Genomic DNA, 13,558 nt, shown 5'->3' on the forward strand with positions numbered 1-13,558 from the left:
TCCCCCCCCCCCCCTCCTCTCAGAGCAGTGCTACTGACTGAAGTGTCTTTAGGCCATTCCCAAATGGGGGATATTAACACGTTCTTATGCACAGTAGAATTGTAAATGGGCTGATTTATCAATGTCATGCTAATACTGTGCCGGAACAACAAAGGGGGAACTGCTGCTTTTCTTTCCTCGTCCTTACTATCGTCATTTTACCCCTACTTCTTTTGCGTGTTTGTCACTCTCTTGTGAAGTGCTATTTTTGGGGTGCCTTGATAGATCTTTCGCTGTCTATTGCCGGGTACCCATTCTCCCGTGAGGGAAGTGAGGAAAATTCGTGAAAAGTGCCTTTCCCAAGGACACAACCTCGGGCCCACGGCTCGAACACCCAGACCTGCAACCTCAGGATTATGAGTCCGATAGCCTAACCACTAGGCCACCGAGGCCACCGACATCATCTTTATTTTACTTAAGATTACATGAGATTTTCAATTCAAGAGTTGTGTTTTTCTTTTAGTGCCTTTTGAAACTTTTGATTTCTTGTGTACTAATCTCAAGTTATTTCTTCCTCTCCCCCTTTCTCCTTCCCACTCTCCCTCTCTCTTCCTCCTCCCTCCTCATTCCTCATTCCTCCATCTCCCTCTTCCCTTATCCTTTCTTCCATCATCTTCCCCTCTGTCCTCTCTTCATCCCCCCTCCCCTCTTCTCTCCGCCCACTCACCTCTCCTTCCCCCTCCTTCCTTTCCCCTCCTCCTCTCTCCTCCTTCCCCCTCCTCCTCTCTCCTCCCATACCTCCGTCCTTCTCCTCCCCTCTTCGTTCCTCCCTTATCTCTGCCCCCCTCCCTTTCCTCCCCTCCCACGTTCTCCCTCACAGGGTTATGCTCCGTTGTTTCTGATGGCGACCTCTGGCTCCACTGTTCTGGGCTCCTTTGATGACCTCACTGCTCTGAGCAAAGTGTGTCGGCAGCACGGGATCTGGCTGCATGCGGATGTGAGTTTGTGGAAAAGGTTTTTTAAAGATAGCAGCTGGAGTTTTATGTGGGTGGTTGGTGGGTGCTCTGGGGTGGCTGGCTCCTTCTATCCTGTCAAACATCTATCGTCCTAATCTCCCCCCTCCCCCTCCCCCTTTTTTTGTGTTTGTTGCTCCTCTGTAACACCTCTAATCTTCAGCACTTACATGACGTTATTGTGTTGCACATGCCGTACAGCTCTTACCTGTGCCCGTGGTTTTATGCACCCCGCATAAATTTATCAAAATTTGATCGTTATTTGCATAATTTCTGATTATATTCCTTAATAATTCTTTTTTTAAATTAACAGAATTGCATAATTTAACATTTTTGGGCTCAGTTTGCATAATTTCAGAATTTGTCTTGCATAAAACGACGGGGACAGTCTTACTATAAAAACTGAAGGAGTTTTATTTCAAAAGACAGCCTGGTAAAATGTTCAGGAGAGCCAAAAACACAAATCTTTGCCCCTCAACAGCCTGTTGCTTTTGAATATCTCCAAAACACTTTCCCCAATTTGTTTATTAAGATAAATATCTTTGAAACTCTTGATTTCTTGTGTACTAATCTCAAGTTATTTCTTCCTCTCCCCCTTTCTCCTTCCCACTCTCCCTCTCTCTTCCTCCTCCCTCCTCATTCCTCCATCTCCCTCTTCCCTTATCCTTCCTTCCAGACTAAGGCAGAAATATGCACTATGTTGTAAACTGTCAGATGAAATGGATAAATGAATTACATCCAAAACTGGATATACTGTCTTTTAGAATAAAACTCCAGGCTGTTAATTAAATGACTTTATTAATCTTGGGGGGAGTTTTTGTACTATCATACACAGAGCATTCAATAAGTAATGCAATAACACTCTCAGACGGGTGAAAGTAAAGTATAACAGACAGACAGACAGTTGATCAAACTCCTGCTCCTTTTAAAGTTTAGGAGGGAAGGAGAGAGAGAAACGCTCATGCATGCACACACGCAGGCACGCACACACACACACACACGCACACACACATGCACGCACACACTCGCACACACTAACATACACTAACACTCAAACAGGGACATTCATTTAATATAATATTTTAATAAGTACATGTTGAGTGGAGTCCACTTAAACTGTAGCCTACATGGTTGGTTCATCATTGATCCGAAAACAGTGGTAAACCAAATTCACATAATTCCCCCCCACCCCTCCCCCACCTTTTTTTTTTCTTCATTTGAGCAGCCTCTGCAACATAAATCTAGTTTTGCCTTGGTTTCTAAACATAATATGTTGATAAGCACTTAGAATGTAGAACCACACATGGATGGGCGCTATATTATAGATAAGCTTCGATGTTATTATTTCTTTTTTTTTCTATAATTCCTTTTTTTAGTTTTATTATTGTTATCATTTCTTTTATTTTTTACAATTTTATAATCCCTTTTTAACTGTTTTATTATTGTTGCCATTTCTTTTATTTTTAAAAACTTTTAATTCGTTTTGTTTTTTTTATACTTTTTTATTGTTATCACTTTTTTAATCATTGGTTGTTTTTTTGGAAAGTGTTTTACTAGACTGCATTCTCAACTGCATAAGGTCATATGAGCACGCGGGATACATTAAACATATTCAGTTGGTAAGAAATTTTTTATTTTGCCCTGGTGGCAGCCAAAGTCTACTCTTATTGATATTAGACCACCAAGGGATCTTTAATATGCGCAACTTGCACACGGGACATCCGAGATTTTCCGCCCTTGTCCGAGAAGGCTAGGTGGGATCATTCCTACCAGAAGATCAGGGGTGTGGCTGAAAGACAGCAGTAAGAATGAGCCAAGGAGTATCACTAAAAAGGCTGCGGAAAGAGTCAGGACCCAGAGGAGGGGGCAAAGGATGTTTTAAATGAAATCGATAATAAAAAAGTCTGTGTTTTGGTTCTGCTTGATTTGTCAGCGGCGTTCGATACGATCGACCACGAAATTTTACTAGAGAGATTGGAAAAGTCATTTTTACTATCAGGTACTGTTCTAATGTGGTTTAAATCATATCTAGACAATAGATTTATGTCAGTGAAAATTGGCAATGATGTGTCAGATAGGTTACCTCTAAAATACGGAGTTCCTCAGGGTTCGGTCCTTGGTCCTGTCATCTTTACAATGTACACGCAAAGTCTGTCATCAATAATTTCTTTATATGCCCTCAATTACCATCTTTATGCAGACGATACACAGCTGTATGGATTCACTACAACTGACAATGTACACAATCTCATAGATAGAATCGCCAGATGTATCAATGATATAAGAAAATGGATGTTCAAGAACAAATTAAAATTAAATGAGGATAAGACCGAAATATTATTTCTTCGTAGCAGCGCATGCAATGAAATCGACAACATCAGAATAAACATCAATGGCCACGAAATATCAGCCCAAACTAAAATAAGAAATTTAGGTGTGGTGCTAGATCAAGATATGTCAATGAAATACCATGTATCCAATCTTTGTAAAAATCTATATCTCCAGCTGAAGAAAATAGGGAGCATTAGAAAATATCTATCTGTTGGTGTCACCAAAACTTTAATAACATCACTTATATTGTCAAGGATTGATTATTGCAATTCCTTACTGGCTGGTGTACCTGATGAACAGTTACAACAACTACAAAGAGTACAAAATATTGCTGCCAAAATAATTACTAAAAAACTAAAGCATGATCATGTGACTCCTATTTTAAAAGCATTACACTGGCTCCCAGTGAAAGAGCGTATCATATATAAAATCTGTTTAACTTGCTACAGGTGCTTAAATGATTTATCACTGGACTATCTAAAACAGCTTTTAATACCCTATGTGCCTCCTAGAACACTCAGATCATCTAGTGACAAAACAACCCTTGTTAAGCCTAAAATAAATTTCAAATCATATGACCAACGCTCTTTTTCATATTTTGCCCCACTTGTTTGGAATAGGTTTCCAAAAACTATCAGAGAAGCAGAAAATCTAGAAATTTTTAAGAAGAAACTAAAATCATTTCTATTTTCATCATATTTCGATTAGACAGAATGCATCCAAGCTGTAGATCGTTGTGAGTTTGTATGTGCGTATGTGCATATGTATGTATGTGTGTATGTGAGTATGTATATGTGTGTGGTGCGTGCGTGAGTGAATATGTGTTTGCATGAGTATGTAACACTTTGTATCTTTAAAATTGATTTGTAAATCCATTATATGTATCATGTTAAGCGCATAGAGCATTGCATAAGTGGATATGCGCTATATAAATGCAATCCATTATTATTATTAAAGGAGGTGAGGGGGTGCAAGCAGAAAGTGGAGACAAAAGCAGGTGACAGAACATTGCTAGAGAGCAGGAAAAGAGGTGAAAGGAGACAATTGTAGAGAAGAAAATTTTTCCGTCACGACCCGAATGAAAGACGAACACCTTAACCTCTAGGCCATGAGAGCCCCCAATTATTGTTTTTACTTTTTGAAAAGAATTCTTTCATTTATATAAGGCTTTATTATCAAATGAGCTTAAAATGAGATCGAAAAACCATTTCTAAAACGTCTTTGCTTCTTGTTGTCTGAACAGGCTTGCTGGGGTGGTGGCACTTTGCTGTCCAAGAAACACAGACATCTGATGGACGGCGTCCACCTGTAAGATCAATATTAGATGTAGTCAAAAAATAATGCCTGAGTCGTTTTTAGCCTTTCTGAGAAAATGAGAAAAAAAAGGTGTTTTTTTAAACAGCTGACTGCGAAAATCTTGAATTTTGGTATACTCAACTGATTTTATATTTGGATTATTCTTTTGTCCATGTCTATATTACCAAGCTGGCTTTGCTCTTCATTTCAGAACCAAAAACTCAATACCAGGCAAAAATGACTTGGGAATTATCTTATGAGTGTGATGATGTAATAATAATAATAATAACAAACAGCTTTTATTAAGAGCATAATAATAATAATAATAATAAATAGCATTTGTATAGCGCATATACCCGCTCAACAGCAGGCTCTATGCGCTTTACACTATATTATTACCCCAGCAGACCATAGAACACTCCAAAACATTCTCAGCTTCCCGGGAAGCATACAGTGCAAGCAACTGATTAAGCGCTCAAACACTAACAAGCTGACAAGATCTTTTGCTGTCTATAGCCGGGTACCCATTCCCACCTGGGTTAAGTGTGGAAAATTCGTGTAAAGTGCCTTTCCCAAGGACACAACGTCGGGCCCTTGACAGAATTCGAACCCACGATCTTACGGTTGCGAGTCCAAAAACTTAACGACTAGGCCACCGACGCCGAGCATAGCCTCGCTCAACAACAGTATCTTAGTTTTTGTACGGGTTTTAAGGCATTTGCAACACAATAAAGACTTATAAGAGAGTATAAAAAAGGAGAAATCAGGAAGATAGATATCTGATAGGAAAGAAGGAGTAAACCACAACCGGGGCACCTAGCAACCACTGGCACAGCTATATCTATGCACTTCACAATCTGTATTATCACTCTGAACTGACCCCAGAACACACTTAAACATTCTCAGCTTCCCGGGAAGCATACAGTGTAGGCAGCGGACTAAATGCTCAAGCACTAACAAACTAACAAGATCTTTCACCATCTATAGAAAGGTACCTGTAGTGTAGCAAGCGCTCTATACTGATTCATCACCTGGAAGCACTGAGGGTGCGCAGGAAAAACAAGTGAACCTGTTTGTGAGCAAAAAGGATTTGAATATACTATGGATTGTTTTTTAAGTTGATATTTTAATAGAGGGGGTTGGGAATACAATTTTTAGAGACAAGGTGTTTTAATGTCTTCTGATAATACTGATAATTGCTTTTAATAATTAAAATTCCTTTCGTATAGCGCATATTCAATCTCTACAAAATGCTCCATGTTCTTTTTTTCTTTCTTTCTTTCTTTTTTTTATCTGTTATCCTTATTCCTACTGATGTGACCTGCTCATTTCCAGTTTTGTCGGAGTTTAAATTTGACTTTTTTCTTTTTTTGAGTGTACAACTATTGTTCTTCTCAGCTTCTCTGGCAAAATGTGGTTTATTTTTTGCAACATCACCGTGAACTTTCCCACCCAGCTACAACTCTATTCACTTTTTGCTTGTTCCAGTCTCTGGTGTAATGGTTAGGCTCTTTTTTGTTGTACGCAGAAGAGATGAGTTTGTTTCCCAAATGAAGAGGTTTTTATTATTGAGCATCCCCGCCTGTCCGCTAGAACATTATATCCTTCTCACCCCTCATTGACCCCGACAGGCAAGATCGAAGTAGCTCTCCTCCTAAATTGTCAAAATAATTATTGTGTGGATGGGGGCATATAATATTTGCACTCTTTTTTTTTTCTCTCTGTGTGTTCAGATGTGACTCTGTGGCTTGGAACTTCCACAAGATTTACGGCACACCAGTCCAGTGCTCGGCACTGCTGATAAATGATCAGGTAGCGAACTTCTCTTTTTCATTTTTTGTTAAATTTTTATGGTGTCATTCTCTAAAAACCATTTGGCTCAGTCCTATCAGAGGTGGACGTTAAATTCGGAAATGAATGTTAAATTCAGAAGTTTCACCTTTTAAACTACCTATCAGCATTGAAAGGGGTATTAAAACTATTTAAATCTCTACAATGACTAATGTTCTGATAATGTAACTCGCTGAAATAGGTTAACTTGGGGGGAGGGGGGGGTGTTAAATGCAAGTGGATGATAAAACAGTATAAATGTACTGTGGGATAACTTTTATGTTTACCCTCATCATTTAAACAATAAAGATTTTTTTGTGTGTGTTGAAAGACTTTCAAGAAACCAGTGAGGCTGTTCGAACATAACCCATCAACATAGAGTACTTATATACATACATTGAAATTTCACTTGCAGGTGTTTTGAAAGCACCATAGGTAGGTCCCATTTCACATATGCACGTATACAAGCATGTTGGTCGGAACATAATATGTATGTATGTATGTATGAATACATGCATTTATACATCCTTATATATGCTCCTACCCACCTACCTACCTATCTACCCATCTACCTATCTACCTACCTTTATACCTTCCTATTTACATGTCTTTTTGAGTTGCCACTGGGTATGGGTTTTTATTAAGTTATATTTATAGATGTGAACCTTTGTGCGTACTCACATCTTATTTTTGTGTTCAATTATTTGCATCAGTCATGATTGCATTTGGGTCTTATAACTTTACATTTATTTGCATACATTTGATTTTTTAATGTTCAAGTCTTTGCTGTTTTTTGTTTTTTTGCGTGTGTGACTTTATTTCGTGTGTATCTTCATTTGTATATATATTTATGTAGGGTTATGTCTGTGTTTATGCATGCATAATATGTTTGTGTGGATAGTACATGATTTTCTAATTTTGACTGAAGACACAATGCAACAAGTGATGTGGTTTGTTCCTTTTTCCTGTTAAACCTGCACTGTCCTCATCTCTCGTCCTTCTTTTCTTTGTATGTTACACTTCTAATCTTTGGGTATCACCTATATTTGTTTGGCAAGTCCTTGTAGAACTCTTACTAAAACTAAAACTTAACTTAAGTTGTTTCGTTTTTCTGCACAGAAAATCTTATTAGATGCCAACAGCTCAAAGGCAGAGTACTTGTTCCAGCCGGATAAGTGCTATGATGTCTCCTACGATGTTGGTGAGAGAACCGCCCTTTTCTATGTCTGATGCAGGGTGCTTCAAAAAGGGTTTATGTGCAGTTTGTTGTTAACCCTTCAAAAAACTGCCTGTACTGGACAATTACTAAAGATAGTAAAAATGTGTCACAACGCGGTGGAATCAGGCGCTTGTCAATTTTGGGGCGTGTGGAGTTATTGGTATCTTCTTAAAGCTTTTTATTCGTCTAACTTTTTGTGAAAATATTATCTATTTTATCTTGAATAGAAGTCAAGATATGCGCAATTGAAGGATGTAGAGTCACCTGGTAAAATTAGTGAGAAAATGGCAGCCAAAGTTTGGTGACTTCCATAGCTTGAAAGTTCTTGGAAACTGAAAATTTACATTTTTTGTGCGTTTAATCAATGTTTTTCAGCAAAATCCACACAGAAATGTGTTTTTAAATTGGCACAAAAGGTGCTGTGCAAAAAAAAAAAAACATTTGAAAAAATTAGCCCAAAAGCCAGAAAAATCTTGGTTTCTTTGTTTTCATTATTTTGACAAGTGCCTGATTTCAAAACGATGCCTCACAAATAAACTAGAGCAGTGCTTGTTAACCTGGGTGGTGTCCCACACTCGTGGGCGATTTGGTGATTTTGGTGGGTGATGGGGATCGCTCCGGGGGTGGCATTATTTGCTGATGTGCGAGTGGGTGGTTGGTGGGTGCTCTAGTTTAACCCAAAAGGCCGTACCGGCCTATACAGGCCTTCTTGTCATGTTGCCATATTGGCTTTTACCAGCTTTTCCGCTGTAGAGCCTTACTAGCTGTTACCGGCCTGGCACACCCGCCTTTAGTTTTGGGTTGTTGCTGTTGTTTTCAAATCCCTTTAGCTGCGAGCATTTCACTCTTGGCAGCGCAATGCCTCCCTCAAGTAACCACAGGTCCTTGTCATCTGGTCAGCCCCAGAGTAGAGCAGGCTTTGTAAGTCTGTAGGTGTGTGTAGGAGCCTGCGTCGAAGAACTGCCAGGTTTGGGCAGTGAAGGAGAAGATGTTCAACGGTCTCCTCGTGGTAGTCACAGTGTCTGCAATGGGGTTCCCACATGGGGTTGATTCTATTTATGTGCTTGTTGGTGTGTAAGTGTCCTGTGCGGGCTCTGAAGATCAAAGTCTGATCAGGTCTACATAAGAGATTCGATTGGTCTTTGGGGTTGGGTTTGTCCATGTACCCGAAGAGAGATCTTCCTGTTTCTGCGTTGGCCCATCTCTTTAGCCACTCGTCTCTGCTTTTGGCTTGGATGATCCCTCTGCAGGCCTGTTAGTTTAGGGTCAAATAAGAACATTACACTCTAAATTTAGATGCTGACATCCTTCGTCTTTTAAAAATTTTATTGAAATACGTGGCTTAGATCAAAAGCAAAAGCAAAAGCAATTTCTTTGTGACACCAGGTGAATCTCTAAAAAAAACTCTGAAATAATTTTGTTCTTGGCTGCCATCGGCTGGCCACAATTTTGGTTCTGCTGTGCTGACCTGCCGACCTATTTATGGCGCTAAGAGGGTTAATGTGCTCCATCTATGTCTTTTATTAATAATTAAAATTTTTCCTGTAGATTACAATATGCATAGAGCTTGCTGTTGGTAAAATGTGGTTGTTTTTTGCGTGGGGCTAGCATGAGGCTAGAAGTGAAAAAACATCGAAGTCTATTGCTCACACATTTCCTGGAATTTTGGTGAAAGGAATAAACCAACTATGGGTGGTTGGAAAGTTCCACTACCAGCTCTTACTTCGTTTCTTTCTCTTTTTTGCTTCTATCTTACACATTCCTGTTCTAAATGCCAGTTATCATGTAAATGTGCTCTGTTTAATTCAAACTCAAATGATCCTACTGCAGTTCAGTAGACGATACAAGCCCTCTAGAGGTTGCAATCATGGACTTTTGTGTTCTGGAGTATGTGTAAGATGTCTCCTTAGGTATTTCGTCTTTCCCTTTTCTCTTTCTTCCTTCTTCTTTCGTTTTTAGTAGGTGGTTGGCAGGTGCTATATTGTGGTTTCCTCCTTCTTTCCTATCAAACATCTATCGTCCTTATCTCTCCTACTTCTTTTTGGTGTCTGTTACTCTCTTATTAAAATTCTAATCTTTGGCACTTATATGACCTAATTGTGTTGCAAGTGCTGTAAAACTCTTTCTAAAATACTAAAAATTCTCTCTTTCTCTCTTCTTCTTCCATTGTCTTCACTCTTTCCACAATTTCTATTGTGCTGCCTTCCAAATGATCCTTTTATGTTTAGAAAGGCTGGCTATTGCTACTGAAAAAACAAACTTTCATGGGAATGATTAAAAGACATCACTGGTAGCTTTCACTTCTTTTTATCACCAAATCACGTTTCTGTTAGTATTAAAATGTGCTCCTCTTTACTCTAAGCCAAAGACGGAGACAAATGACAACCTTAGAATAAAAGGGTTTTAACCCCACGAATCATAGTTTTGAGAAAATGGGATTTAAAGATTCATTCTCTTACAGCTAAAATGTTTTTCAGCTTATTTGTTAAGTGCTTAACTTTAAAAAAACACAGGTCATCTTGCTTCGAACCTTTGACACCCTGTTTTGGGCATCTATGTCAGAAATGTGTTGTGTGTAACTCAATTCTCGCACAAAGTGGAATTAAAACTCTGTCATTCTTTCAACTTGAAATGTCTACACCCCCTTCCCTCTTACCCTCTCCACCCCCACCCTCCTCCACCCCACCTCTACGCCCTCTTGGTACAGGTGACAAGACTGTCCAGTGTGGCCGGAAGGTGGACGTGGTCAAATTGTGGCTACAGTGGAAAGCCTTTGGTGACAGTGGCTTTGAGGCTAGAGTGGACCGAGCCTTTGACAATGTCAGGTAACTATCAAGATCCAGTCTATAGCCCAGAATGCAAACAAGACCAACAGTGAGGTGTGTCAGATTCTCCACACAAGACTAACCCTGCTTTAAAAAATTAAATATAGAAAAATACAATACTTTGGTCTCTTAAAACAACAGGCGACCAGTGTGAAAGAGGTACTTGAAGGAAGGATGTGGGGCAGGAGAGCTAGGGGTAAACAAAGAGCAACATAGATGGACAGCATTAAGACATGGACTGACCTGGATATATAGCAAAATGTGCTATGGCAGTTCACGGCCTTGAAGGATGGAGGGTCGTTACATGCCAACCTCTCGAGTGAGAGATGACCTCCAGGTTCCAGGTATAAGATGAGATGGGATCAGACACTCTTCAATTTTTGGCCATAGGAAATTATTGGTGCATGTATCATCTTTAAGTGTGTTCATTTGTCTTGCTTTTAATGAAAAAAAAAAAACCCTTGCGATATTGAATAGAATTCAAGATATTTGCAACTGAAAATGTTTGGGGGAGGGGGGTTATCCTGTGTCCGAGGTAAAATTAGAAAGAAGATGGCCACCAAAGTTTAATGACTTCCAAAGCTTTAGTGTCCTTGGAGACTGCAGATTTTTCTTCAACTTTGTTCAGTGAAATCCACACAGAAATCTGCTTTTGAAAAGGCATGAAAGGTGTTGAGTTTTGCTTTGTTTCTCATTACTTCTTGTTCCACCAAGTATCATGGCTCTCCTCCTCCAAAATCAATTCATTTTTTGTTTTGGTATTTGGGATTTTTTTTCCCCCATGTCTGTTCTCACAAACAGCATGATGCTTCACCTTCAAAATCATCTGTTTTCTTTGTTTGTTTGTTTGTTTGTTTATTTGTTTTGGTTCCGCGTCCCTTTTTGGGTGCCTCATAAATAATCATATTTAGATCTGACAGTTATTGACTATGAAAATATGAATTTAAAAATACAGCGATAATAATTTAAACACCAAGAGGAAGCAAGGAGTAGAATCATTAATATTTAGATCTCTTTATTTTTTGGTTCATGTAATTGATTTCTCCTTCAAAGGAGCTCTTTGTGTCTTTGAGTGTGTATGCAGAACTGTGATGAAAACTGACTGAAAACAGTCTAAAATTTTAGCTGTTAACTTTTTTTTTATTGGTTGGGTCTTCAGATATCTGCAGGAGAAAGTGAAGACAACTGAAGGCTTTAGGCTTATCATGCCAGAGGTAAGGAGTTTCCTAAAGTAGAAACGGTTTTTACAGCCACTGATTAAAGACAATAACCTGTTGTAACAGCCACCTGTATAAGGAGGTAAGGAGTTTCCTAAAGTAGAAACGGTTTTTACAGCCACTGATTAAAGACAATAACCTGTTGTAACAGCCACCTGTATAAGACAACAACCTTTTTCTAAGAACCACATGTATAAGACAATCTTCTGTACACATTGCCACATCCCATTTCCTCCCTTGCATTAAAAAAAAAAAACGTTAGATAGAAAGGATTTTTTAAAATGTAGTACGTCAGTGAAACAGACAGACCGACAGACAGACAGACAGATGGAGTGGGACAGAGGGGCAGGGAGAGAGAGTGATTTGTGCTTCTTTGGCTTTGTTAAAAAAAGAAAAGAAAAATTGCACATCTGAGACTCTCTCAGTCTGTGTCTGGGTCAGTCTCTCTGTTTATCTCTCTCTGCTTGTCTGACTCTCTCTCTATATTTTTTCTCTCTCTCTCTCTCTCTCTCTCTCTCTCTCTCTCTCTCTCTCTCTCTCTCTCTCTCTCTCTCTCTCTCTCTCTCTCTCTCTCTCTATCTATCTGTCTATCTATCTATCTATCTATCTATCTATCCCCCTCAAACCCACCCCCCTCCCTCACTCTCTCTCTCTCTCTCTCTCTCTCTCTCTCTCTCTCTCTCTCTCTCTCTCTCTCATATCTGTCGCCCCCCCCCCCCGCTGTGTGGGGGTCTCTGTTTTTTTTTTTTTTCTTTATATAAAAACAAAAACGAACATAAAATTTTGTAATGTGTTTATGATGGCCTTTTCCTTCTTTTCATCCCGCAAAAGTTTTATGTACCCCTGTTTTAATCCTTCCAAACCACTCCCCAAAGTGGGTGGTTGCGGGGTGCGGTGCTTTGGTGTGGGTTTCTTTTCCTTTCCTATTAAGCATCTACCATTCTGACCTCTTCTCCTTCTTTTTTTTTTTGTAACTCCTCTAATCTTTGGCGCTTATATGACCTTATTGTGTTGCAAGTGCTGTAAAACTCTTACTGAAACTGAAACAGATCACTCCCCCTCCATTCCAATTCCCAATGTCTCCCGTTCCCTTCCTTCTCCTCCCTAATGTCCCCCTCCCCCATCCCACTCCACCCCACCCTACCCCACCTTACCTCCTGCTCCTCCTAAAATGAAAACTAACCACTCCCCTCCCTTCCCCCCCCCCCCTTTCTCCTTGTGCCCCACAGTTCCAGTTTGTGAACGCCTGCTTCTGGTACATCCCGCCCAGACTGAGAGGTCAGGAGGAGACAAAGGAATGGTGGGCAGAGGTTGGAAAGGTAAGTTGAACCCTTTTAGCCCTGGCCTCTTCATCCTAAATTTACCCAAACCCTGGCTTCCTGATCCTAATTTTTTGAAAATCTAGGCCTCTTGATCATAATTTTACCCAATTACTGGATTCCTGATCCTAATGTTACCCAAATCTTGGCCTCCGGAATTTCTGGGTTCAGAGAGAGAGAGCGCTACATTGTCAAAAAGGTCAGTAAGTCAGCACAGAATATGATGAAAACATGTGTGAAAGGGGGCAGACGTGTTGGTATCCCATAATAGCATGTTGACAGAAACCGGTGTTCTAATTGGTTGACAACTGCTGTCTTTTTCTGCCTGATAATTGAGCGATCATTTCCTCACACTGGTGAGCCAGTGTTGCTGGTAAGTGTTGGGAAAGGCACCACCAGTGCACTTCGGGTACAGGCTCAAAATAATCAAACCAAGAGAAGTACATCTACACAGTAATGTTTATTTAACACAGAAAAATTCTTTTAAAAATAACCCCCATCCCTCCCCCATCACTCCCCCTCCCCCATC

At 39.7% G+C, this 13,558-nt stretch overlaps 1 protein-coding gene across 7 annotated transcripts in view; it reads left to right on the top strand.

Moving 5' to 3' along the window:
• LOC101860963 (cysteine sulfinic acid decarboxylase) overlaps window positions 1-13,558 on the top strand; it is a 30,470-nt gene that overhangs the window by 15,173 nt on the left and 1,739 nt on the right. For all 7 annotated transcript variants that reach the window (XM_005093976.3, XM_005093981.3, XM_005093977.3 and 4 more), the window contains 7 exons: window positions 860-976; window positions 4,567-4,631; window positions 6,353-6,431; window positions 7,569-7,650; window positions 10,376-10,493; window positions 11,653-11,707; window positions 12,940-13,029. In XM_005093976.3, coding sequence (XP_005094033.1) covers window positions 860-976; window positions 4,567-4,631; window positions 6,353-6,431; window positions 7,569-7,650; window positions 10,376-10,493; window positions 11,653-11,707; window positions 12,940-13,029 — 606 coding nt within the window. The remainder of the gene's footprint in view (window positions 1-859; window positions 977-4,566; window positions 4,632-6,352; window positions 6,432-7,568; window positions 7,651-10,375; window positions 10,494-11,652; window positions 11,708-12,939; window positions 13,030-13,558) is intronic.

This window comes from Aplysia californica, unplaced genomic scaffold, assembly GCF_000002075.1.
Source record: "Aplysia californica isolate F4 #8 unplaced genomic scaffold, AplCal3.0 scaffold00073, whole genome shotgun sequence".
NCBI lineage: Eukaryota > Metazoa > Mollusca > Gastropoda > Aplysiida > Aplysiidae > Aplysia > Aplysia californica.